Source organism: Panicum virgatum, chromosome 6K (assembly GCF_016808335.1).
Source record: "Panicum virgatum strain AP13 chromosome 6K, P.virgatum_v5, whole genome shotgun sequence".
Classification (NCBI taxonomy): domain Eukaryota; kingdom Viridiplantae; phylum Streptophyta; class Magnoliopsida; order Poales; family Poaceae; genus Panicum; species Panicum virgatum.
Genome location: NC_053141.1, coordinates 44,262,442 through 44,287,458, shown reverse-complemented (window position 1 = coordinate 44,287,458; position 25,017 = coordinate 44,262,442). Strand labels below are relative to the sequence as shown.

Sequence of the window (25,017 nt, the reverse complement as noted above, 5' to 3'; positions counted from 1 at the left end):
TTATCCATAAGCACTCTACGATTGCACTAATGCAGGCTGGTCTTGCAACTGATGCAGTGCGAGAGTGTGAAGAGCTGAGAACTCAAGGTATTGTTTTTATTTGTTGGAAGAATTCCATTCTCTTAACTCACCTAGGTTGGCCAGATAACAGAAACAGTTTATCTATCAGATATTTTCCAAGTGCTATAAAATATATTACCAATAATCAGACGTACAACAGCCGGACCAGAGAAGCAGACAGTATCATCAGTTCTTGATATTCTATTTTGTACAACAGTTCCTGCTCAAACAATCATTGAATGCAAAAGCAAGTGAAACATGGAAATTTTACATATGCAACGAAGATCATACGTTTCAATTGTTTTATATAATTATACCGAAATATCACCATTATGTATCTGAACTTCCCGAATATTTGTAGTTTCCAACCAAACAAATCTGAATAGGAATGAATTTTCCAGCAGAACTATATCTGCAAGCATTATCTAATTACTGCATCTCTGAACAATTACATATTGCTGAACCACGCACATGGCAGTTGTGGACACTGAGATGCATTCGGTCAGTCCAACAATTTGAGCCATGTGAATAAATTTCCTTCTGTAAGTTTTAATAAGCACGGTCACTAATTTTTCTGCCATTTGCAACGCCAGTTCACTTACTTTTGTGGGTACGGTATTTTGAGCTGCAACAAATCATGGATAAAGTTTGTGTTAAGGAGTAGGGCTCCTAGCTAAACTTGAATGCTCTATTAGTAGATAAACAAGTCTCAGTAGTGCAATGTTCCTTACATGTAAACCATATTTTACATGATGGAGTTGCTGTTTCCATCAGCTTGGGTGCTGTCTTTGATTTTGGTGTTTTTAAGAGTTGTTAGAGTGTGCAATCATGAGGTACATTCTCTTAAGAAACTGCTCAGTCTAAGCATGCTTGCCACTTACATTGTTGAAAGTATGGTGATGTCTCACTAATCATTCAAAATCATAGAAATGGTATACAGTCACCTTATGCATGTATCCAATTTTAGAAAAGAGGATGATAAGAAACACTTGATTTTGAGATACATAGTCACCTTATGCGTGCATCCAATTTTAGAAAAGAGGGCGACGAGGAACACTTGATTTCGACAGTGTGCTGCATACTTTGAGAAGTGTTGCTCTGCACCTGCTCCACGACAAGCTTCATAATGTTATGATGCCCAAATGAGTTCCTCAAGTCCTCCAGCAATATTCTCTGTCTCACTAACTACTTTCTCACAAGGAACCTGGAGAAGTAGGATTTCATATTCATGGTATTGAATTCATATAGTGATAACCAATGTTGTAGTGAGAATTGCATGTTTCCATTTACTTCACAGGGTGCTAAGCTATAGCTGCAATGATGTGATGCAGGAAAGCGCACCTCTAGATCTTCCTTTTTGCATTTGGCTATGACAAGATATGGTTTCATCCTTGTATGATCCCTTACTCAAAACCAGCACAAAGCACAAGCTGTTCAAAGATAGCAACAAGAACTTCAATCGCAAATGGCCCGTCACGGGCCTCGCGCGGCAATGCCGCGCGCCTTTTCTAGTTCAGTCTAAAATTAGTTTACTGTCAACATTCCCATATTTAGGGTATTTCGTATGCACTGCAGCATTAAATGATTATCAGGAACGTACTACCATAGCACTATCTATTCTAAATAAAATGCACTATGGTAGCACTATCTAATCTGAACAAAATGCACTAAAATAGCATTATCTAATCTGAATAAAATGCACCACGGTAGCACTACCTAGTCTTTAGTCCATTTAGTTCAAGTCATCTGTATAGCACCTGCACTGTCCATAACTATGCTTGTAACTTATTCAGAATGTTGCCAATCAGATTAGATAGTATGATTTAGAGTAACCATGGTACATGCTGTTCAAGTCATCTACGATAGCTCCTGCAAGACACATAATTCATGTTAGAAGAATTTCAAATCACTTGTTTGAATACAATCTGTCAAAGGAAAATCATATAGTTCATGGAAGCATTGAGGTTAGAAGAATATAACCAGCTTTGTTTGAGCTCAGACGATGTAAAATGGAGGCATCGAACTGTCATGGCTAGTTATCCTTTCCAGGGCTAGGTCATCGAGTATCTCTGCCTAGAAGAATGGTTAGCTCATGTGTGAACCATTTTTTCATAGCACCTAGTACCCACTTTAAATATAGGAAAATGGAATAATAAAGATATGTGCAATTGGTATTCCTTTACAATTACCTCAAACGTGTGTTACTTATGAGCCTTACTAATCCTACATTCCATCCATGTCCGCACCTGAACTCTAAACAAATCAATTTCTTACCGATGTGAACTGTTCCTGTTCCTGGGGATTTAGCTTTGCAATAGAATACTGCAAAGCATTATTTCAGATACTACTGCCTTTAAGAAACAAAAAATAGAGCTCCCAGGTCCCGGCTCAATTTCATCTATTAGTAAAAGAATCACTTCACATCATACAAACACCTATGCTTTGTTTTTTGGGTTCATATGCTTTGTCAAAGAGAAACTACTGGCTACAGAAAAGGCAGAAACTAATTAAGACATTCATCGGTAGTAACTTCTAACCTGGGGATGCATCCTAATTGAGTTCGACGATATGGCAACTACACCAAGTCCTTTCTGCATTGTATCTAGAGTTAATCACAAGTATAAGAAGAATAGAAGAACATTCGGCCAGTTCTTCCAAGTTCTTACAGAAGTGTTTCTTCAGTCAAGTAACAAGCTGCAATTAGATACATTTAGCACAAGATATACAGAAAGAGTGACCGACCAGAAGTGCAGGGTTGCCCTTGAAACCATCCAACGGCCAGAGCTTCCAGGTGAGTGGCTCCGGGAGCTGCACGCCCACCACAAAGGCAAAGCGCAAAGCACACAGCATCAGGCTCAAATCTCAGCCAAGAGCCCAAGACCTTATCAAGAACCCCTTGGTCGGTATCAAATACCTGACTAAGTAATGAGTCCTATACTGCTTGTGATGCTCAAAAACATCTCTGCATACAAAAACTTCGATTCTTAAATGGGATGTCAACATAGCAAAACTTTTACAAGGATACAGGCAAACGAGCACCCTAACATCAAAAGTAGATAGTATTTGTTGGTGGCAAGATGGTGTTTGTGGTTGAAATTTGCACTGGATTATTAGAGAATGTAGACAGTACAGTTAAGTTGAACAACAGACCGCTTTCAGTATTTGCGAGCATGATCGACGCACCTTGTCCAATCATGAAGAGAAATAAACATCATACGCACTTCGTATACACACAATATATATACATGAATAATGCTCTAAAAAATAAAACAAGTACTAACCGTTTGTCAGTTCACCGATGGTCAAATATACCGCCGACTGTCCGGACAGCGGAGTAGATAACGGAACGACACCCATGGGTGAAACATCTTCTCATCGGCAAAACCAAAAACAAACATGGCAAATTTTGGCCACGGACATTCAAAAAACGATGTCTTTGCTGCAGCACACCGCCAACTACATTTTTAGCCATGGCACATTAGCCTTTCACGTTAATTGGTTGTAGCACACCGCAGCTAAGAAACAATCAATTTCGCCGGATTTGGAGAGAGAGCGTTAAGTGTGTGGACAATTTTGCCCCTGGCTCCGTTAAGTAGTCCGACCCAACCTCTCGGTCGGTCGGTCTGCTTCTTCTTCCCCTGGCTCGTCTTCCTCTCTCTGCCCTCCTCTCTGAACCCCCGCACCGTCGGTGCCCTCCTCCGTCGTTGCCCTGCTCTCCGCAGCTATGGGGCCAGAGGAGTAGCTAGTCGAAGCATAGAGGAGTTGGAGAAGATGGCTCCAGAGAAAGGGAAGAAGCGCGTGGGGTCGAGGCAAGGGAAGAAGAGCTTGTGGCCGAGGAACGCATCACCGTCGAAGGGCTTGAATCTGGATTGGGTCCCAGAAGGGTAAGCATTTATACATTATCTTTTTGCTAGCGTTCGATTTATGGTTTCAGACTACGTAATGTGGTTGGATTTGGGTATACCAACTCGGTCAAGTTGATTTAGGGTTTGGATCTTCTCACTTGTCATTGTTCCATATCTTTGTTTCCTTTGTTTTAGGATGGATAGTAGTTCGGCGTGCAGAATTGCTGTGCGCGTTCCACAGTATGTCGAGGTTTGCAATGATGGTAGTTCTGTAGTACACCGTGACTCAGTTCTTCAGCTAGTTGTGGATCGTGATACAACCAACTTGAAGGACCTAATAGAGGAAATATCAGAGGGAGTGAAGCTTGGTACGAATCAGGGAATATCAATTTGCTTTTGGAACAGGAATGTGTCTGTTTTCATGAATGTTACCTCTGATGCCATTTTGATGGAGGCAATGGACCTGTATTGGGAAATGAGAAGGTTGGCTCTGTTTGCGTCAGTTTATGACACAGTGACAATGGACCATAGCCAAAGTGAATCTGTTGAACCTTTTGTAGAGCATGTCGTCGGTGCTACCGTTGCCACAGAGCCTCTTCCTCCAACTTTGACTGAGTCCGTTGATGAGGATAAGACATGGACATCCAAAACTAAGTCTAAGAAATGTAAGAGAGGGAATGTTCAAACTGATGAAGAACCATGGGATGAGGATGAGATGGAATATGTTGGTCTAAATGATGAGCACCCATATTTATCTGACGGTGAAGATCAGGCAGTACATGATGGGCACTCAACTGATGGTGACTCTTGTGAGATGGATGACCTGTTTGTTGACGATGCAGCTGGTTGTGAGAAAGTTGAACATGTGACTTACTTGGAGAACCCAACCATTGCTGTTGGTGTCACATTTGAAGATGGAGACACATTTAAGAGGGCAATTAAACAGTATGCTGTGCTCCATGAGTTTGAAATTCATGCCCATTATAGTGAGGCAAAAAGGTACAGAGGGAACTGCAAGGGCAAAGACAGCAAAAGTAAAAAGTGCAGGTGGAGGATTCATGCTTCTGAGCTGCAGGATGGCAAGACATGGCAAAGGCAAGGCCAAGAAGAAGCTACTGATGGATGTGCTGAAATAAGTGGAAGTTCTATGTTTCTCACGTACTAATGATGCTTTTGAGAGATGACTTGTCATGTTGTCTACAACTATGCTTTTGTGGCCTTTGATGGCAGTTATGTCTAGAACTATGCTCGTGTGTATTCTGCCTTGTGATGTTAGAGACTTATTTAGACTGTTTGTTCAAGTGGATGGCCTACTTATTCAGACTGTTTCTTAATTCAGACTGTAAGCTCAAGTTGCTGGCCTAAATTATGTGATCTGTTTGTTCTGTCACTTATTCAGACTGTCACTTATTCAGACTGTCACTTATTCAGTCATGAACGATGCATACATACATTCAGACTATGAACCATCACAACATACAGTCTCATTGATGTTAGCTAAACATACAGTCTCATTCAGAACAACCAGTCATAAACCATTCAAAACATACAGTCTCACCTAGTAACTGATTTGCTAACACTACCAGGAGAACTAAGCACTACACAATTCCCTGCTCACTTCACTAACACCACCAGGAGCAGTACAACTACCACAAACAGATTTGCTAGACCTAAAACAACCAGGCGATCGCCTATCTTCTCGATGTTGCTCCCCATTGACTTATTGCCATAGACAATCTTCTTCAAAGCGGCTTCTGCATCCTTCAGAGAGTCAGTTCTGCTTTCTAACAGGGAAGTGCATCGATCCACTCTTGCTATTGATTCCTTCAAACACGCAATTATCTCCACAGAGGACATCCTAGGATCAGTGACTTGCGGAAATGCCTGAGCCGACGACCCTCCACCAATCTTTGAGAAGCATCATGGAAGCTTGGATCTGTCGATGAGGTACTCAACGTATTGGTCCTCCCACATGTACAGCTAACAAAAGAAGAAGAGGACCGATTCTTAGATGAAATCGGTCAAAAAACACAACAGCCGGATAAAATAGCAAATCTATAAACTTACATGATTAACTAGTGGACACTTGTAGAACCTTTGACCATAGCTGTGCTCCTTCTTCGACACCAGGCCAATGATCTGAGTGCCGCACTTTTTGCAATCTACCAACGGGAGATTGCCTTCACCGTCCCTATACGCGTCCAAAGCAGGGGCACCCGAGTTCTGACAGCTCCAAGCCATCCTCCTCTTCTATCGGGCCCTCGGTTGCTAGGGTTTCACAAGGAGAGGAAAGGAACGAGAGAGGAAGAGAGAGGAAGATGAGCTAGGGGAAGAAGAAGCAGACCGACCGACCGAGCGGTTGGGTCAGACCACTTAACGGAGCCAGGGGCAAAATTGTCCACACACTTAACGCTCTCTCTCCAAATCCGGCGAAATTGATTGTTTCTTGGCTACGGTGTGCTACAACCAATTAACGTGAAAGGCTAATGTGCCATGGCTAAAAACGTAGTTGGCGGTGTGCTGCAGCAAAGACATCGTTTTTTGAATGTCCGTGGCCAAAATTTGCCAAACATCAATATCCTCTTGGTGCACGTAAGCCATAGGCAAATTGTAACATTGATACCTGATGCCGTAAGTCGTTCGGCCTTCTTATGATGGTAGTTCTCCCTGCGTTTGGCATTAAGCGCGGCCCTTTTGTCCTCATACATGGAAGCATACTTTTCCCTAGACTTTGATCTCCAAAGATCATTGGGGGCAAGGAGTGTTTTCATCGCCAAACGACACACCTGTATGGAACAGATGAATCTGAAGTCACACCTTGTATGGAACAGATGAATCTGAACAAATCAAAACACAAAACGATCACGCACGAACGGAACAAGTTACCTTGTGAGCCAGGATTTGTGTTCACATCATCATCTAACCCAGCACCAGTTATTGATAGGGGTGTTGGTCAGGTCCTGTCAGGCCGGCGAGAAGAATCAGAACCTGCCTGGCCGCCGCGTCGTCCCATCGAGCTGGTTCTTTGTTGGAGCAGCGAAGCAGAGTTCACGGAAGTTCAGATAATGGACGTCAATTATCCATCACCGGCGATCCATAGCAGAACCAGAACCCGCCTGGTCGCCGCCTGTCCGCCATGTCGATCGAGGAAAGGCAGCAAACCAGGAGGGAGTCGATCTGCAATCACGGAAGGGCCATCAAACATGTAGCGGGCGGCAACCAAGGTCACAGGGGGAGCTCGGGCAGGCTAGTCTAGACCACGCACGCTATGGCCATCCAGGGCCATGGTCGGCAGGGTGGCACACTGTTTTTACCAGCGACGAGGCCGACCGGCGGTCGGAAACCTGCAAAAGTTTCAAAGGCTCCTGTCCATGGTATTAGAGTACGATTTGCAGCTCTAAAGCAGAATCTGGAGGTGAAATAAACATATTTTCTAAATATTAATAGACAATATTTAAGCTTATATAGGTGATCATTTATGCTTGGAATGAAAAATGAATCACCTACATCGGGCTAAAAAATATCAGTGGTCACAATGGAGAGAGCATATCTCCTCCCATGGTTCAATTTTTATTCGCGTGCTTGCAGTTTGTAAAGTCATACCTCATTTTCTTCAAAACACAGCCAATTCGCTGAAAACAGCTAGCTTTCAGTGATAGAGGTAACCATTCTTAAATAAGACACAACTTGCTGGTATTTAATAGTTCTTAAGATTTCTATTCCAGTAGAAACCAACCACTTCTTTCTAAAATAAGTGAGCAAATAAATAAGTATCGTCGCAAAAATCCACCATATTGTGATAATAGAGCCTAATTTAGTACTAATTAAATGGAATGGAAGCCGAATATGTTACTGTCAACTTCTCAAGAGGCCCATACTACAAATAAAAAAAACACTAAACTCACCATTTCAGTAATGTTTAATTGAGTTGCTTGCTATCCTTATATATGGTAGCCTGAAAAATTCCTTCTTGATGCTCTCCATTGCTTCGATGAATATCAATAGAACATAATTGTTCCCTTCACAAAGATCTGTACATGAAAAACATAGAAAATTATCAGCATGACAAGCCCATTCGGTCTATTCCATCGTGGGCTGCTCTTCATAGAATCTATTGACATTCCTGGAATGCTAAATCAGTAGCTTTATAGGTGTACTAATAGAAACTAACACAAATAAGTTAATCAGGTTGCGATATTTTTTTGTGCAATAACCAACCCAGATACACAAAAAAAATTAGCATATGATACTTCTCCCACCAGAAAACTAAATTTAGTAAGTTACATGGTAAAATTGAATTTGATCAATTTATCTCAACACCAATCTGCTGAAGAAAACTGACCATTTTTTATACCACTTGCATCAATGTTGGAGGTGAAATCTTTTCTCTAATAAAGATTTGTAAGTGCAAACGTCTACGGTCCTATTCAATGCAGCAAGGAAGAGAAATAGCTTCGTATATTTGTGCCTCTTCAGGGCCATTCCATCGAACAGCTTACCTGCACATGCCACTGTGACCCCGCTTCTTCTGCTCCACCGATGGAAGACACCTCCAGAACCTGCTGCCCCAGCTCCCTGCTCGCGTGGTGAACTGGTGATGTCCTCATGCTTGCGCTCGTGGAGGCGACGGCTGGACCCCGCAGTGTCGTCGACGAGGAGCTCGGAGAGCGCCTTACGCGCGCAGCGGTGCTGCTGGCCCTCGTGGATCTCCACCCCCCCACCCCTGCAGCACGGAGGCCAGAAAAGGGAGACGTGGATGGGGAGGCGAGGCTAGAAGTAGATGGAAGCGCTGGCGCATCGCTGCAGTCCCTCTGTGCCCGCCCGCGACATAGCCTCCTCCTGACCTCCAGGTTGACCGCCACCAAAGCGAAGCAAAGTCTCCGCCATGGACGCCGAGCAGCGCCTGCCACTTCTCGACCTGCGTGCCGCCAATCCCAGGAGGACGGGCGGACGGCGTTGTCCCCCATTGCCGGCATGCGATCACCGCGTGTTGGAGTTGGAATCGTCCCCCGCGCCAGCGACCGCGCCGCTGCAATCACGGAAGGCCATGGGCGTGGGCGCAATGGCGGAGCTAGGATTAAACGTAAGAGGGGGGCAAGTGCTACAGTAATCACAACAACGCTAAGCCTCGCCTCAACGTCTGCTCACACACAACTTTGATTAATTTGATGCTGGACTAAAGTATTCGAAGTATGATTTATTTGATGGGGCTTGAGTACGTGGTGGACTGAACTGGTTCAACGGCTCAAGTATTCTTTCACTCTTTACCATGCATAGACGATTGTTCTTTTACCTTTTCAGTCATTTTAGTCCAAACGAGCATAGAGGCTCTTCTTCTATCTTTGAAATTCCCATCCATGTATAGAAATTGGACGGGAGTGATGTGCTCCCTTATCTGGCAACTAGTATGGAGTACTTGAACCCCCTCTTCCTTTCATGGATCTGTCACTTCTCATGCTATTCTTCTCTATATTCTATATTATTAGTTACAGCAGTTAAGACAAAAAAAGATATGCAATGAAGCTAGCGTGGAGCAAGGGGGCCATAGCCCACTTTGGCCTACATGTAGCTCCGCCAGTGGTGGGCGGGTATGGGTACGCGTGCGGTGAAGGCAGAAATGTCGCGGAATCGCTGTTTTTGCCGTTAGATGGTTTCGTCGAGCCAGGGTTCAACCAAAAAAATTCTGATTAGTGGGCCCTCTGTGGGAGGGTAGGGAGGCAATTTCAATTTCTTTGAATCCTTAGTTAGGTATAGATAGATAGGTAGGTAGATAGATAGGTAGGTAGATAGATAGATAGGTAGACAGGCAACATGGGCATGATTCAACCTTCTTAGTTTTGATAGTACACTGACCTGCAATCGGATTTCGTTTGATGCCTGCAGGACGGGAACAATCACAAGTAGTAACCGGCCGAGGCTAGGTGAGCCTTTCAATAAACAAACCCTGAATGATGAGGAAATTTTATGGAATACTACTCAACTAAAATAATACGGAGCCTAGATCGCAAATCCAATTTGGCACGCGCTTGTCAGGAACGCTCCTGACGCGCGATAAAACTCCACTCCAAACGTCCAACAGGGTCCACAAACCACGTCTGGGTGGGGCCGGCCTAATTAGCTTTTACATTATAACTTTTATCTTTTATGAAGGTTGTAGCTTATAAGTTGTTCATATCATGAAAGTGGTGGCACAAAATTATCGAGTGAAGAAATTATAAAAAAGAAGTTATACATATAAGTTGTGTATAAGTTACAGCTTTGTAAATAAAAAGTTATACGTACGAGTTGTGTATAAGTTGACTAGAAGAAGTTAAATTATGCGTATAAGTTATGTGCATCGCGGAAGTGGCGCTACAAAATTACACTCATATAAGTTGTGTGACAAAAGTTATATATAAAAGTTGTGTGCTTAAGTTATGTAATCGTGAAAGTTTGTATTACATAATTACTCTTATAACTTGTTTGGAAAAAATTATATAAAAGTTGCGTCATTAATTATGTAACACGGAAATTTGTGTTACATAATTACATGCAAAAGAAATGGCCTACAAAGGAAATGGCGAGAAAGGAAAAAATAGGAAAGAGAAAAACCGGAGCTAGAAGAAAAAAAAAAGAAAGGGACGCGTTAGACACGGAAACCGAAAAGGGAAATAAGCATCTGTCTGAAATCGCTCGCCACTATCCGTCCTGGCGCGCGTTCGCTAATTAGGCCGGCCCAGCCTAGATCGGACCGGTTGGGCCAAGCGAAATGGATCAGCCAGAAACAAACAAAATATGTGAAAATCGACCCCAACTCCATACGAGACTCGACCATATCCAGCCAAATAGAGAGAGAAGGATACGGATCGACACCTTGACGAGACGATCTACAGAGTTCGCCTGTTGATCGTGGATGCGGAATGGATGGAGAGAATCTACCTGGACGGTGAGGAGCTTCACAGTGGAAACACGTCGGAGATGGCCAACTGCAATTTAGTTGGAAATATTCCTTGGACAACCCTGCTACTTACTGGAACATGAAAGCCATATCAATTCTGAGTCGGCAACGACAACGATCCAGTCAGCGAGCACTTCGATTCTGACTCGCAACAGATTGATGCGATGGGAGGCACTAGCAGCTACCGTCGTCACCTCATGATGAAAGGAGAAGACGATAACGTACATGGGGAGAAAAAAAAATAAAGAAACGGACAGCAGATGTAAGAGAGATCAGTTCGGCCCATAAATAAAATATAGCCCAAGCCCAAAAGAGACCAAGGAAACAATACTTGCTTTAGAAATAGCTAAATAGGTAAATAGGTGCGAAAGGACATGTAGCCTAGTGATTACAAGAGTCTCGATAACACCTGAGGTTATGTGTTCGACTCCCCATGAGAGCGAATATTTTGAGATTTCTCGAGGATTTGCCGTGTAATTTTGGACGATAGGACGACGATACAATAATTGTAACGTGTAATTTTGGACGATAGGATGACGATACAATAACGGTAAGACTTCATCATGTACAGATAGAACACTTTTACTAACATGGCAAAAAGAGAGAATGATGGAGTTTCATGGGATGTGAGGAGACTTTTACTGACATGGCAAGAAGAGAGAATGATGGAGTTTCATGATATGTGAGGAGAGTTTCATCACCGTGTATGAAACTCATCTGGTATAGTTATCTAGTTCTCAATCTAGATAACTGTGTCAATAAAACTTCTACTGAGACCGACCTTAGTCACATAGACATGCAGGCATTGAAAGCAAATATAGACATGTAAATAAATACTTCATTAAGATGGTTTACTATGATATTGCCTATAGATGACATGGAACATGCTATAGAGACTTGATCTCAGTAATCATTGCGCGTGCCCTACTAACGACGAGTCTCGAATTGAACGCATCGTCCGCATATGATTGAATGTCACTATGCCCCGACCTTCACCCTGAGCCTGAGCTCGCCGAGAATCGACGGGAACTTCTGCACCAACCGTATCAGCGGACACATCATCCCACAACCTCCTGGCACACATGAGCTTCAGGCGGTCAAGCGCGTAGCGGTCGGCGACGGCAAGCAGATCTTGGAGCTTCTCCGTTGCAGTTGGAGCATCCCAGGTGAGCAAGCCGTCTTCAGGGAATGCGTCGGTGTAGATGAACCGAAGCATGAGCTTGAACGTTGTGACGGAACCGTCAAATTAAAACTCTAATTAAGCATAATGGTCGTCATTTGAACATATCGGACTCATTAGTTTAACGGCTTAATTTGACGATCCTTTCTCAATCCACGGCCCGATCGAAACAACACCGGTAGTCCCCCGCGAAGGAGGGCGCAGATGGTACATGCACAATATGATACTTAGAAATTCATACACTATAGGAGGATGAAACATTAGGTTTTACAACCCGTGTTCAAATATACACATAATTTACAAAAGTTGCATAATTTACAATCTTTACATCCGATGTACTGAAATTCAAATAGACTAAATTCTACAACTACACTAGCCTTCAAAAGCCCTGACTAACCATGACTGGTCCGACCGGCCTGCGCAAAAATAGAAAGGCTGAACACTCTGCCCTCGAGTGTACAACCCGACAAAGCCCTAGCCTAAGGGTCTCTCTCCTCGACCTGCCACCCTTCTGCATCCTGGCGGATGAACTTGACACAACAGGGGCAGAAGTCAACGTCCAAATGCCCTGTAATAATAAATGTGGCAACAAACCCTGAGTCGGTGTAGATGAACCGAAGCATGAGCTTGAACGTCGCGGGCGCGAGGTCATGCAAGGTGATGGATGCCATCTTGCCGTCCGCCATGGATCCCAGGAGCTGCGCCTTGAAGACCGGCGAGCGGGCGGCGAGCACCGCCCGATGGGCGCGGAACTCCTCGCCGTCGACGACGAACGACACGTCGGAGCCGTCCCCGGAATCCAGCAGGGCGCCAAGGTGGCTCCGCATGTCGGAGGGCGGGTCGTCTTCTAAGGGGTTGTCAGGCACGACCTTGACTACACACATGACGACGAAGGATCCATCCGTCACGTACAGCGACTCGAGGAGGCTTCGGTTCACGAACTTTCGCCAACCCCAATTATCCTCTGATGCGTAGATACGCGCGCTCCTGTTTCTATGGTACGAGGACGGAGCACCGTCTCTGTCCATCTTAAAGATAGCTATGGCGTCTTTGGATTCGCTCAGATGATGGAGGTAGATGGACAGGTACTCGCCCTTGGTCTCTTCTTTATCCCCACGCGGGTAGCATTTGACCCTCCAGAGGTGCCCCCCAGCAGAGATGTCGCCGGAGCTGACGGCGTGCCCGATGGCGACGTTCCTCGTCTCCTCGTAGTTGAGCATGAACTGATGCGTGAAGCTACAGTAGTCGAACATGCTGGCTCCCATCGTCTTTAATTTGCACTAGTTTAGTTGGACGAGATTGCAGATCGAGTCGAGTAGCCTGCTGCTGGGAGTATATGTAGTGCTAACTGCTAAGGAGCCTGGCAATTTGGCGAAAATTCGTATTCGTATCTGCATCCAAGACTGGTATCTGTATCCGATTCTGACACTGAGTTAAAATATGAAAACATAACGAGCCCCGCAGCCGCCGTCTTCTCTTTCCCAAACCACCGCGCATCTCCCGAGAACCAACAGCGATCTCCGCACCGCCAATCCGGCAGCCATGGACCCGGCGCCGCAGGCGCACCCGATCCTCTACTACGTGCTCTCCCGCATCCCCACGCTCTCCAAGCGGCCCAAACCCACCGCCCCCGAGTTCGACATCGAGCAGCCGCTGCCGCCGCCGCGGGCCCCGCCCACCGCGGTCGAGTTCGAGCTCGTCGAGCTTATGCCGGGCCTGCGCCGCCCGCCCGTGCTCCGCGCCATGGGCCAGGCGCTCGGCCCTCGTCCCGACCACGAGCTCGCCGACTCCTCCCGCGCCGTCGTGGCGGCTGCCGGGGGCTCGCGGGTCGACATCGAGGCGTGCCACGCGGTGGTGGCGCGGCTCGAGGAGGCGCACGACGCCTCCGTGGTCCCGCTGCATGCATGAGGCCGAGGCCTGGCTCGAGAGTCGAGAGGGTGTACCGCTCCAGGCGCTCGGCCCGCGGCCCGACCACGAACTCGCCGACTCCAGGGTGTACCGCTCCGCCATGGAGGGGATGACGGACATGATGGACGTGGATGGAGAGGCGGCCGAGGGCGGGAAGGACGGCGGTGACGCCGCGGTGCGGGAGGAGGTGCAGTGGTGGCGGTGCTCAAGAAGGCTGAGGAGGAGGGCAAGCCGGTGGAGAGCGTGCGCCTCGTGGATCGCCAGCTCCCTGAGGTGTTCGGGAGGATCCAGGGGCTCCGCGTGCTCGACGACGACGTCTTGCTGAGCAGCATATGGTTTGTGCTAGTTGAGCAGATAAGGGGGGAAAACGATTCCAGATATGGTTTGTGCTAGTTGAGCAGCATAAAACTGGCATTAGTACTAAATCAATATGGCTGATCAAGCTATGATTGAATTTAAAAGTGCAATGCAATCACTCTGACCGACGAGACGAGCGAGAGCTTTGCGTTTTGCTGGATGGGACCGTAGAAATCTATAAAAATGGGCTGCTGCATACTGGCCCGGAATAGGGGAGTTTGTGTTACGCGGGCCGACCACGACGCAGCTAGGCCCATCCTCACAACTAGCTGAACTAAATGGACTTGGGAATTCCTCTAAAAAAAATGGACTTGGCAGCAGCAGCGTTGTCTTACTCGAAAGAAAAAAAAAACAACAGCAGCAGCCGTGCTATATTCTGGCATTGACATCACCATGTGCTGGCCATACCAGCTCGCCGGCCGGTAGTGGACTCGAAGTCGAAGCTCTCGTCAGCACTCGGCTGGTGCTCCGACCGTCCGACGAGCGCGCTCACGGCATGCCGGTGCCCGTCGGCATGCAGGCGCCGCCAGCCCGCCACACGCCGACCATGCTCCGAATAATGCAGGAATAATCACATCGGGCTTTCGCTAACCTAATCATTCCGTTGTCTGTCATGTGATTCAAAAGAAGAAAAGAAAACTAATCACGCCGTATGAGTGATCGATGCAGTCTACTGAGGACTGAAGCGTATCTCTGAAAAGGAATTGTATGTCCTCGGCTCGCTGAGCTCCGGTCGCGAGCACCGCAGCTTCACGCGTCGCGTTCAATTCCGCTCGTCCGCGGAGCAGATTCTGACGCGGCGACCGCGCCGGCCGGCTGTAACACCTCAGGTGTTAATTATCTATCATTAAAACTAATTACGATCATTAGCACCACAAACTATTGGAGGGAAAATTTTTAATAACTTCTGCCCAATTCAGCCCGGACCGGTCTGACCAGTATGGACGACCGATCTAAACCGAGTTGGTGGTTTTGGGCCCCACAGCATTTAAATCCCTCACCTCTCTCTCCCAACAACCCATTCACCCTCCCCAGCTCTCTCAGCTCGCCCTCCCGAGCTCTCTCCCCCTCACCTCTCACCCAAACCCTAGAACACAAATCCTTCCTCTCCATCGGATTCCAAGGCCGGGAAAGGATCAAATCAGTGTGGGGGGTCATCTTCTCCTCGATTCCATCCTTGGGGAGCAGGAGATTCAAGTTCTTCACGTGAAAAGTACTCATTCAAGGTAATTTAGGAGTTTGGATCGATCTCTTGTTCTAGAAGGTTTTAGGTGGATTCCTCTGGTCAAAAGCATCCACATGAACCCCTGAACTAGATCCTAGAAGGTATTTGGAGTTGGTGGCGATTTTCGCCGCGCCAAGGTTTCTAGGTTCTGGTCTGGTTAGGACCGGTCTGACCGGTCGAATGGACCGGTCTGACCGGTGTCACGGTAGGTTAAGTAGGACCGGTCTGACCGGTCGGGTGGACCGGTCTGACAGGTATAGCGGTGGCTGAGAGGGGTAAATTAGGGTTTGTTGGTGTGGTTAGTTGGAAATTTGTTTGGTTAATTGTTAGTGGTAATTTTTAAGAATCATGCATGCATTCTCATATCATATGCATATGCATACGTGTAGCAGCCGTGGCAGAGGAAGTCGTGTACGAGGTGGTTGCGGAGCCACAGGAGCCCCAGAAGCAAGCCCCTCAGCAGGAGGGTCGCGAAGAATCGGCCCAAGGCCCATCTCACCCTAATACTGAGCAGCAGACGCAAGGGAAGCCCCGGTGCATGTCCTATTATTTTAAATTATGATTTACTATGTATATATTTTATCTATTACTTGTGCATTACGTATTAGGAATTGATTGGAACCCTAGCTGCATGGTCCCTAGGTTTCCTTGAGTTTTTACTAGTATGTCTAGGTCGATAGCGGTGCCAGGCTAAATAAGTCCGGTAGAAGTCGGGTGACTTCGTGTCACTCGCGAGACACAGGAAACTTTTAGAAGCCGAGTAATTGCCGGTTAGTCGCAAGATACATTATTATTTTTGTACTTCAGTATTTGAGAAATGGATTGAAATGGATATGGAGATGTGAGACCGGGCGGGGATGATGGTATTAGGTTTGGCAGCAGGACAGGGTTCCTGGGTGTCTTAGCCCCGTCCGTGTCGATTAAGGACCGGTTGTTGTGGCAGTGCGGATCGGGGATTGAATTATACTAACCGCATGCCGGGAGTAGAAGGTAGTCGAAACCGGTAAGCTGAGTACTGCTTGGCTTCGAAAGTACAGGAATCCGCACCCAACTCCTTGGGCGAGTCGAGTAGTCGCGGAGAATTGGGATGCATATGTTTACTTTTGTTGGTCTCACGTTGAGCTCGGCTGACCATATGTCGTTGGGCTGTTTCCTGTAGTTCGAGGCGGGGAGGGGAAAGGTTGGTGCGTGGAGTCCGACGGGGCTTTTGCGTGCCGTGTTGGTTAGGTCCACCTTGCAAGGTTAAATCGGATCGATTCGCCGTGTCTCGCGGATATGAGGGCCTTGATCTCTTTGTCACCTCGTAGCGAATGAGTTAGGATATTAGAGATATAAAAATGGATACTATTCTGAATCTTAATTGGATGCTCCAACATGCGTGTGTAGATAGGCAAACATTAGTGAGAGTCTATCTATATAAAATATGCGTCTAAAACATTGAAAGTAAGGATACACCTCTAGATGCCATTTCCGCAAAACAAACCACCAGCCAAATGTCGTGCATGTCTATGTATGTGGGTTAGGTTATACCCACTGGTCGGGTAAGCCTTTCTGAGTATTAGTATACTCAGGGTTTGTTGCCACAATTATTATTTCAGGGCACCCGGACATCGACTTCTGCCCCTGCTGTTTCAACTTCATCCGCCGGGATGCAGAGGGGTGGGAGGTGGTGGAGCGAGACCCTTAGGTTGGGGGATTGTCAGGTTGTACACTCGAAGGCAGAGTGTTCAGCCTCTCTGTTTTGCACAGACCGGTCTGACCGGCCCGTGGGACCGTTCTGACCGGTGGAGGTGGCAGAATAGTGCCGACCGGTCCGACCGGTTGGGTGAACCGGTCCGACCGGTTGGGTGAACCGGTCCGACCGGTCGAGAAGGATCAGAATTGGTGATAGTTAGAATAGATGTAGGACCTTTTGATTTTCGAACTTCAGACCATCTATTGTAAAGTTTTGTAAATTAAATGCATATAATTGAACTCGGTTTGTAAAACTTATTATTTCGTCTTCAAGGAGCTTATATTTTCAAGTAATATGTCGTGCTTGTACCATCTGTGCCCACCTTCGCGTGGGACTACCGGTGATGTTTCGATTGGGTCGTGGGTTGAGAAAGGATCACCAAATTAAGCCGTTAAGCTAATGCGCCCGATGTGTTCAAATGACGGCCATTACGCTTAATTAGAGTTTTAATTTGGCAGTTCAGTCACAGCTGGTATCAGAGCCGAAACACACTGGGAGTGGTACGAGCATGGCTAATTTTCAGAGATTACAAATTAAAAATGAGTTTCTGAATTAGGATGAGATTGGTTTACTAATATGAGTGGGGGTTGTTTGTACTAAGCCGTATGTATATGGTCTGTGTTCGAGTAGTAATAGATGTTTAGTTTTGATAGAGAGAATTACGTTCGACGTTCATGCATCATGGCTTTTAAGATTTTTGGTAGCATTTGAAAGTTGGTATATGAGTTCATGCATTGTATCATGCATCATGGCATTATGGTTTTCAAATTTCAGTTAATATTTTGGTTTAAGGGTTGGTACACAGTTAGGGCTTAGAAGTTCGTTTCTGTTACGGACCGGTCTGACCGGTATTGACCACCGGTCTGACCGGTTGATCTACGTAGAGCCCATGCAGAGCCATGCAGACCGGTCTGACCGGTTGAGCGCGGACAGAGACCCCTAAGTTGTGTTCAAATAATTGATTTTCGGCGATTTCTTCCATGATTCGGATATTAGTAGCAGTCAAGATTTTTTCTTCAGTAATCAAAAAAATACAACTAACCCGATCATGGTTGAATGCAGAATGGGAGAACCACCGAACACTCGTGAGTTGGCCCAGGACATCGCGGCCATGCTCACTGAGTGCGATGAGCAGATGACACTCCTCCGTGAGCTTGTGGCGCAGGGCAGAGCGTCGCAGCCTGACCATCACCACCAGCCACCTATCCCTGGATATGAGCAATTTCTGAGTACACAACCACCGCTTTTTCATAAAGCGGATGAGCCATTGGAGGCGGATAGTTGGCTCCGGACTATAGAGTCCAAGTTCACCCTGCACCCGTACCAGGATGGGGACAAGGCGGGATTTGCAGCCCAGCAGCTCAGGGGTCCTGCACGCACGTGGTGGGACAATCACGTGGCCATGTTCCCTGCGGGCACTCGGTTCACCTGGGCGGAGTTCAAGAACGCCTTCAGAGCGCATCATATTCCTGCAGGGGTCATTCACAGGAAGCTCACCGAGTTCTTGGCCCTGAAATAGGGTAACAACAGTGTTCTACAGTACTCCCAGGCCTTCAATAATTTATTGCAGTACGCGGGATATCATGTAGACACTGATGAGAAGAAACAGGCGTGCTTCAGGCAGGGGCTTAGTAGTAAGCTCCAGGATCGCTTGGTAATGGTCAAGTTTGACAGTTTCGGTGAGCTGGTCAATGGGGCTATCATACAGGAGGACACCCACTTAGCTCACAAGGCAGAAAAGAAGAGAAAAGCGCCGGCAGCGGGATCTTCTAGCAGTACCCCTCAGAGGTTCCGTCTGGTGCAGTCGGGCCCACAGCGAGCACCCTTTCAGCACCAGCCACAACAGCAGTGGGGATACAGGCCCCCTCAGTACACTCAGCCACTGGGGACAGTCAGGCCTCCTGCTCCTCAGCAGAATGAGCATAAGGTCTGGGTGCAGCAGCCGGTGGTGCGCCCCAATCTGTTTCAGTGTTACAACTGCGGGCAGCCGGGTCATTTTGCACGGAACTACCCAATGCCACCCAAGCAAGGCCAGCAGTCGAGCCAGCAGGGTCAGAAGCAGAGTGTGGCCCACTTCAAGCCGGGGTAAGTGCACTACACCACCCTCGAGGGTATTCCAGAGGGAGCTCCAGTGATGGCGGGTACGTTTTCAGTAAATGAATATCCTGTTACTGTCCTATTTGATTCTGGAGTGTCTCATACTTTTATTAGCAAGGAGTGTGCTATTAGATTGGGGCTGAAGATAGAAAGCATGCCCAAGCCGTACCATATTCACTCACCTGGGGGAAAGTTAATCACCAATCAATTTGTCAAGCAAGTACCCCTATAGTTGCAAGGAAAAAATTTTCCAACGGCCCTGATAATGTTACCAACCCAAAGGATTGATTTGATATTGGGTATGAACTGGATGGAGGGTCAAGGAGTTAGTCTGGACACGACCTCACAATCTGTGCACATCAAATCTTCCATTCATGGGTGTATGACTTTACATTTGAAAGATAATATGTCTTTGACACCTACGGTGAATCAGGTTGAGGGTAAGAAGCTAGCAGATATACCAGTGGTGTGTGAATATCCGGACGTCTTTCCGGATGACTTGCCTGGAATGCCGCCTGATCATGACGTGGAGTTTACGATTGAATTGCAACCAGGTACGGCACCGATTTCTAGGAGGCCTTACCGGATGCCACCCAATGAGCTGGCAGAGTTAAAGAAATAATTGCAGGAATTGCTTGATAAGGGCTATATCCGTCCTAGCACGTCACCTTGGGGCTGTCCTGCACTATTTGTGAAAAAGAAAGATGAAAGCCTCAGGTTGTGTGTGGACTATAGACTTCTGAATGCCGTCACAATCAAAAATAAATATCCCCTTCCCCGGATTGATATTCTGTTTGATCAGCTATTCGGGGCCAAAGTATTTTCCAAGATTGATCTCCGCTCTGGCTATTATCATATAAAGATTAGAGCTGAGGATATTCCCAAGATGCCTTTTTCCACCGGATACGGACTTTTTGAATATCTGGTCATGTCTTTCGGGCTAACGAATGCCCCTGCTCATTTCATGTATCTCATGAACTCGGTGTTCATGCCCGAGCTAGATAAGTTTGTCGTGATTTTCATTGACGACATCCTGATATTTTCCAAAAATGAAGAAGAACATGCAGAGCATCTCCGCATTGTGCTTCAGCACCTGCGGGAGCACAAGTTGTATGCCAAATTTAGTAAATGTGATTTCTAGCTCAAGGAAGTCCAGTTCTTGGGCCACATCATCTCAGACAAGGGGATTTCTGTTGATCCTAGCAAGATTCAGGATGTCCTGAATTGGAAGACTCCAGAGTCTGTTTCAGAGATCCGGAGTTTCCTTGGGCTAGCAGGCTATTATCGCCGGTTTGTACCGGAGTTCTCAAAAATTGCTAGGCCAGTGACTGAGTTACTCAAGAAAGGGGTGAGATTTAGTTGGGACGACAAATGCGAGCCGGCCTTCCAGACTTTGAAAAAGCTTCTGATGTCTGCCCCTGTCCTCGCTCAGCCAGATATTACCCGGCCTTTTGATGTGTACTGTGATGCATCAGGTACGGGTCCCGACTACGTTCTCTTCCTTGTTTGTTTTCGCCGGATATTATTCGGCCATTAATACTTGTTATAATGCATCAGGTACGGGCCTAGGCTGCGTCCTTATGCAGTACCAGTGGGTGATTGCTTATGCCTCCAGAGCCCTCAGACGACATGAGGAGAATTATGCCACTCATGATCTGGAGCTGGCAGCAGTAGTACATGCATTAAAGATCTGGCACCATTATCTTCTGGGCAATTCTGTTCACATATACTCGGACCACAAGAGTCTTAAGTATATTTTTACCCAGAGTGAGCTCAATTTGCGCCAGAGGCGGTGGTTAGAGTTGATAAAGGATTATGATTTGGAGATTCATTATCACCCGGGAAAGGCGAATGTCGTTGCGGATGCACTGAGTCGCAAGGCAAGTTGCAGTTGCACCTCAGCTTCAGTGGTGCATGAAACCTTGTGCCAAGAAATGGAAAAAATTAAATCTGGCTATTGTATCTGAAGGCACACTTACTAATCTTACCCTCACACCTACACTCAGAGATCAAATTGTGGAGGCTCAGAAAAATGATGCGGGCATGGATAAGATCACGCAACGGCTCAGTGAGAATGATCCTCAGGTGCAATGCTTCCATCGAGATAGTGAGGGGGTTCTTTGGTTTCAAGATCGGTTAGTAGTGCCTAAAAATTTTGAACTTTGGAAACAAATCCTTGATGAGGCTCATCTTTCCCGATATTCTATTCACCCGGGCAGCAACAAAATGTATCAAGATCTGAAACAACGATTTTGGTGGACGAGGATGAAGCGGAAAATTGCCAGATACATGTCAGAATGTGACACTTGTCAGAGGGTTAAAGCGAGCCATTTGAGATCAGCCGGCCCTTTACAGCCCTTAAGTATTCCATCCTGGAAGTGGGAAGACATCAGTATGGATTTCATTGTCGGCTTACCCAAAACTTCCAAAGGATATGATTCCATATGGGTTATTGTAAATCGCCTTACCAAGTCGGCTCATTTTCTGCCGGTAAAGACAACACATATGGCAAAACAATATGCACAATTGTATATGGGCCGTATTGTGAGTCTCCATGGAATTCCAAAGACAATCATTACGGACCGGGGTACTCAATTCATAGCTCGGTTTTGGGAACATTTTCATGCCGCTCTTGGTACACAACTGATCCGCAGTTTAGCCTATCATCCTCAGACAGATGGCCAGACAGAGAGAATCAATCAGATTCTGGAGGATATGCTCAGAGCGTGTGCACTCACCTACAGTCAGAAATGGGATAAATGCTTACCTTTTAATCGAGTTTGCTTATAACAATAGCTATCAGGAGAGCATCAGAATGGATCCCTTTGAGGCATTGTATGGACGAAGGTGTAGAACTCCAGTGAACTGGTCAAAAGCCGGGGAAAGGAACATTTTCGGACCCGATATTGTCTGTGAGGCTGAAGAACAAGTTCGGGTTATTCATGAAAATTTAAAGATTGCAAAATCCCGACAAAAGAGTTACACGGATAAGAAACGTCGATCCGTCCTGTTTCAAGTGGGAGATCATGTCTACCTGCGGGTCTCTCCAATGAAAGGGATTCGACGATTCGGCGTAAAAGGAAAACTTGCACCTCGCTACGTTGGGCCTTTTCCTATTCTTGAGCAATGTGGGCCGGTAGCGTATCGCCTGGAACTTCCTGCCCAATTATCCGCAGTTCATAATATTTTTCATGTCTCTCAGCTCCAGAAATGTCTCCGTGTTCCAGAAAAGGTGATTGACATAGAGAAATTACAACTGGAACCCGATCTGGTCTATCCGGAGTATCCAATCAAAATTGTTGATCACAAGACCCGGGTTACTCGGAATCAAACCAGCAATTTTTATAAAGTTCAGTGGAGCAATCACTCCGAGCGAGAAGCCACATGAGAAACCGAAGAGTTTCTTAAATCCAAATATCCGGAGTTGTTACAAACTTACCAAGGTACCTACCCTTCCATATTTCTTGCAATTAACACCTCCATTAAATCTCGGGACGAGATTTCTTTTAGGGGGAAGGGTTGTAACACCTCAGGTGTTAATTACCTATCATTAAGACTAGTTACGGTCATTAGCACCACAAACCACTGGAGGGAAACTTTTTAATAACTTCTGCCCAGTTCAGCCCGGACCGGTCTGACCGGTATGGGCGACCGGTCTAAACCGAGTTGGCGGTTTTGGGCCCCACAACATTTAAATCACTCTCCTCTCTCTCCCAACGACCCATTCACCCTCCCCAGCTCTCTCAGCTCGCCCTCCCGAGCTCTCTCCCCCTCACCTCTCACCCAAACCCTAGAACCCAAATCCTTCCTCTCCATCGGATTCCAAGGCCGGGGAAGGATCAAATCAGTGTGGGGGATCATCTTCTCCTCGATTCCATCCTTGGGGAGCAGGAGATTCAAGTTCTTCACGTGAAAGGTACTCATTCAAGGTAATTTAGGAGTTTGGATCGATCTCTTGTTCTAGAAGGTTTTAAGTGGATTCCTCTGGTCAAAAGCATCCACATGAACCCCTGAACTAGATCCTAGAAGGTATTTGGAGTTGGTGGGCGATTTTCACCACGCCAAGGTTTCTAGGTTCTGGTCTGGTTAGGACCGGTCTGACCGGTCGAAGGGACCGGTCTGACTGGTGTCACGGTAGGTTAAGTAGGACCGGTCTAACCGGCCAGGTGGACCGGTCTGACCGGTATAGCGGTGGCTGAGAGGGGTAAATTAGGGTTTGTTGGTGTGGTTAGTTGGAAATTTATTTGGTTAATTGTTAGTGGTAATTTTTATGAACCATGCATGCATTCTCATATCATATGCATATGCATACGTGTAGCAGCCGCGGCAGAGGAGGTCGTGTACGAGGTGGTTGCGGAGCCACAGGAGCCCCAGGGGCAAGCCCCGTAGCAGGAGGGTCGCGAAGAGTCAGTTCAAGGCCCATCTCACCCTAGTACTGAGCAGCAGATGCAAGGCAAGCCCCGTTGCATGTCCTATTATTTTAAATTATGATTCACTATGTATATGTTTTATCTATTACTTGTGCATTACGTATTAGGAATTGATTGGAACCCTAGCTGCATGGTCCCTAGGTTTCCTTGAGTTTTTACTGGTATGTCTAGGTCGATAGCGGTGCCAGGCTAAATAAGTCCGGTAGAAGTCGGGTGACTTCGTGTCACTCGCGAGACACAGGAAGCTTTAGAAGCCGAGTAATTGCCGGTTAGTCATGAGATACATTATTATCTTTGTACTTCAGTATTTGAGAAATGGATTGAAATGGATATGGAGATGTGAGACCGGGCGGGGATGATGGTATTAGGTTTGGCAGCAGGACAGGGTTCCTGGGTGTCTTAGCCCCGTCCGTGTCGATTAAGGGCCGGTCGTTGTGGCAGTGCTGGTCGGGGATTGAATTGTACTAACCGCATGCCGGGAGTAGGAGGTAGTCGAAACCGGTAAGCTGAGTACTGCTTGGCTTCGAAAGTACAGGAACCCGCAACCAACTCCTGGGGCGAGTCGAGTAGTCGCGGAGAATTGGGATGCATATGTTTACTTTTGGTGGTCTCACGTTGAGCTCGGTTGACCATATGTCGTTGGGCTGGTTCCTGTAGTTCGAGGCGGGGAGGGGAAAGGTTGGTGCGTGGAGTCCGACGGGGCTTTTGCGTGCCGTGTTGGTTAGGTCCACCTTGCAAGATTAAATCGGATCGATTCGTCGTGTCTCGCGGATATGAGGGCCTTGATCTCTTTGTCACCTCGTAGCGAATGAGTTAGGATATTAGAGATATAAAAATGGATACTATTCTGAATCTTAATTGGATGCTCCAACATGCGTGTGTAGATAGGCAAACATTAGTGAGAGTCTATCTATATAAAATATGCGGCTAAAACATTGAAAGTAAGGATACACCTCTAGATGTCATTTCCGCAAAACAAACCACCAGCAAAATGCCGTGCATGTCTATGTATGTGGGCTAGGTTATACCCACTGGTCGGGTAAGTCTTGCTGAGTATTAGTATACTCAGGGTTTGTTGCCACAATTATTATTTTAGGGCACCCGGACGTCGACTTCTGCCCCTGCTGTGTCAAGTTCATCCGCCGGGATGTAGAGGGGTGGGAGGTGGTGGAGCGAGACCCTTAGGTTGAGGGATTGTCAGGTTGTACACTCGAGGGCAGAGTGTTCAGCCTCTCTGTTTTGC

General features: G+C 46.6%; 1 protein-coding gene and 1 long non-coding RNA gene across 2 annotated transcripts; both read right to left on the bottom strand.

The window, feature by feature from the left end:
- Nucleotides 1–3,726: 3,726 nt before the first annotated feature.
- Nucleotides 3,727–7,925, bottom strand: LOC120639259. The gene is made up of 3 exons (XR_005661341.1): nucleotides 6,792–7,925; nucleotides 5,973–6,691; nucleotides 3,727–5,885 (listed from the first exon to the last, which is right to left on the bottom strand). It is a non-coding gene; the product is annotated as an uncharacterized LOC120639259 (long non-coding RNA).
- A 3,827-nt stretch (nucleotides 7,926–11,752) lies between these two features.
- On the bottom strand, nucleotides 11,753–13,287 carry LOC120713535 (BTB/POZ and MATH domain-containing protein 1-like). Its single transcript, XM_039999473.1, has 2 exons — nucleotides 12,618–13,287; nucleotides 11,753–12,030 (listed from the first exon to the last, which is right to left on the bottom strand). Exons 1-2 carry the CDS (start codon nucleotides 13,285–13,287, stop codon nucleotides 11,753–11,755), a joined length of 948 nt encoding a protein of 315 aa, XP_039855407.1.
- Between the last annotated feature and the right edge of the window lie 11,730 nt (nucleotides 13,288–25,017).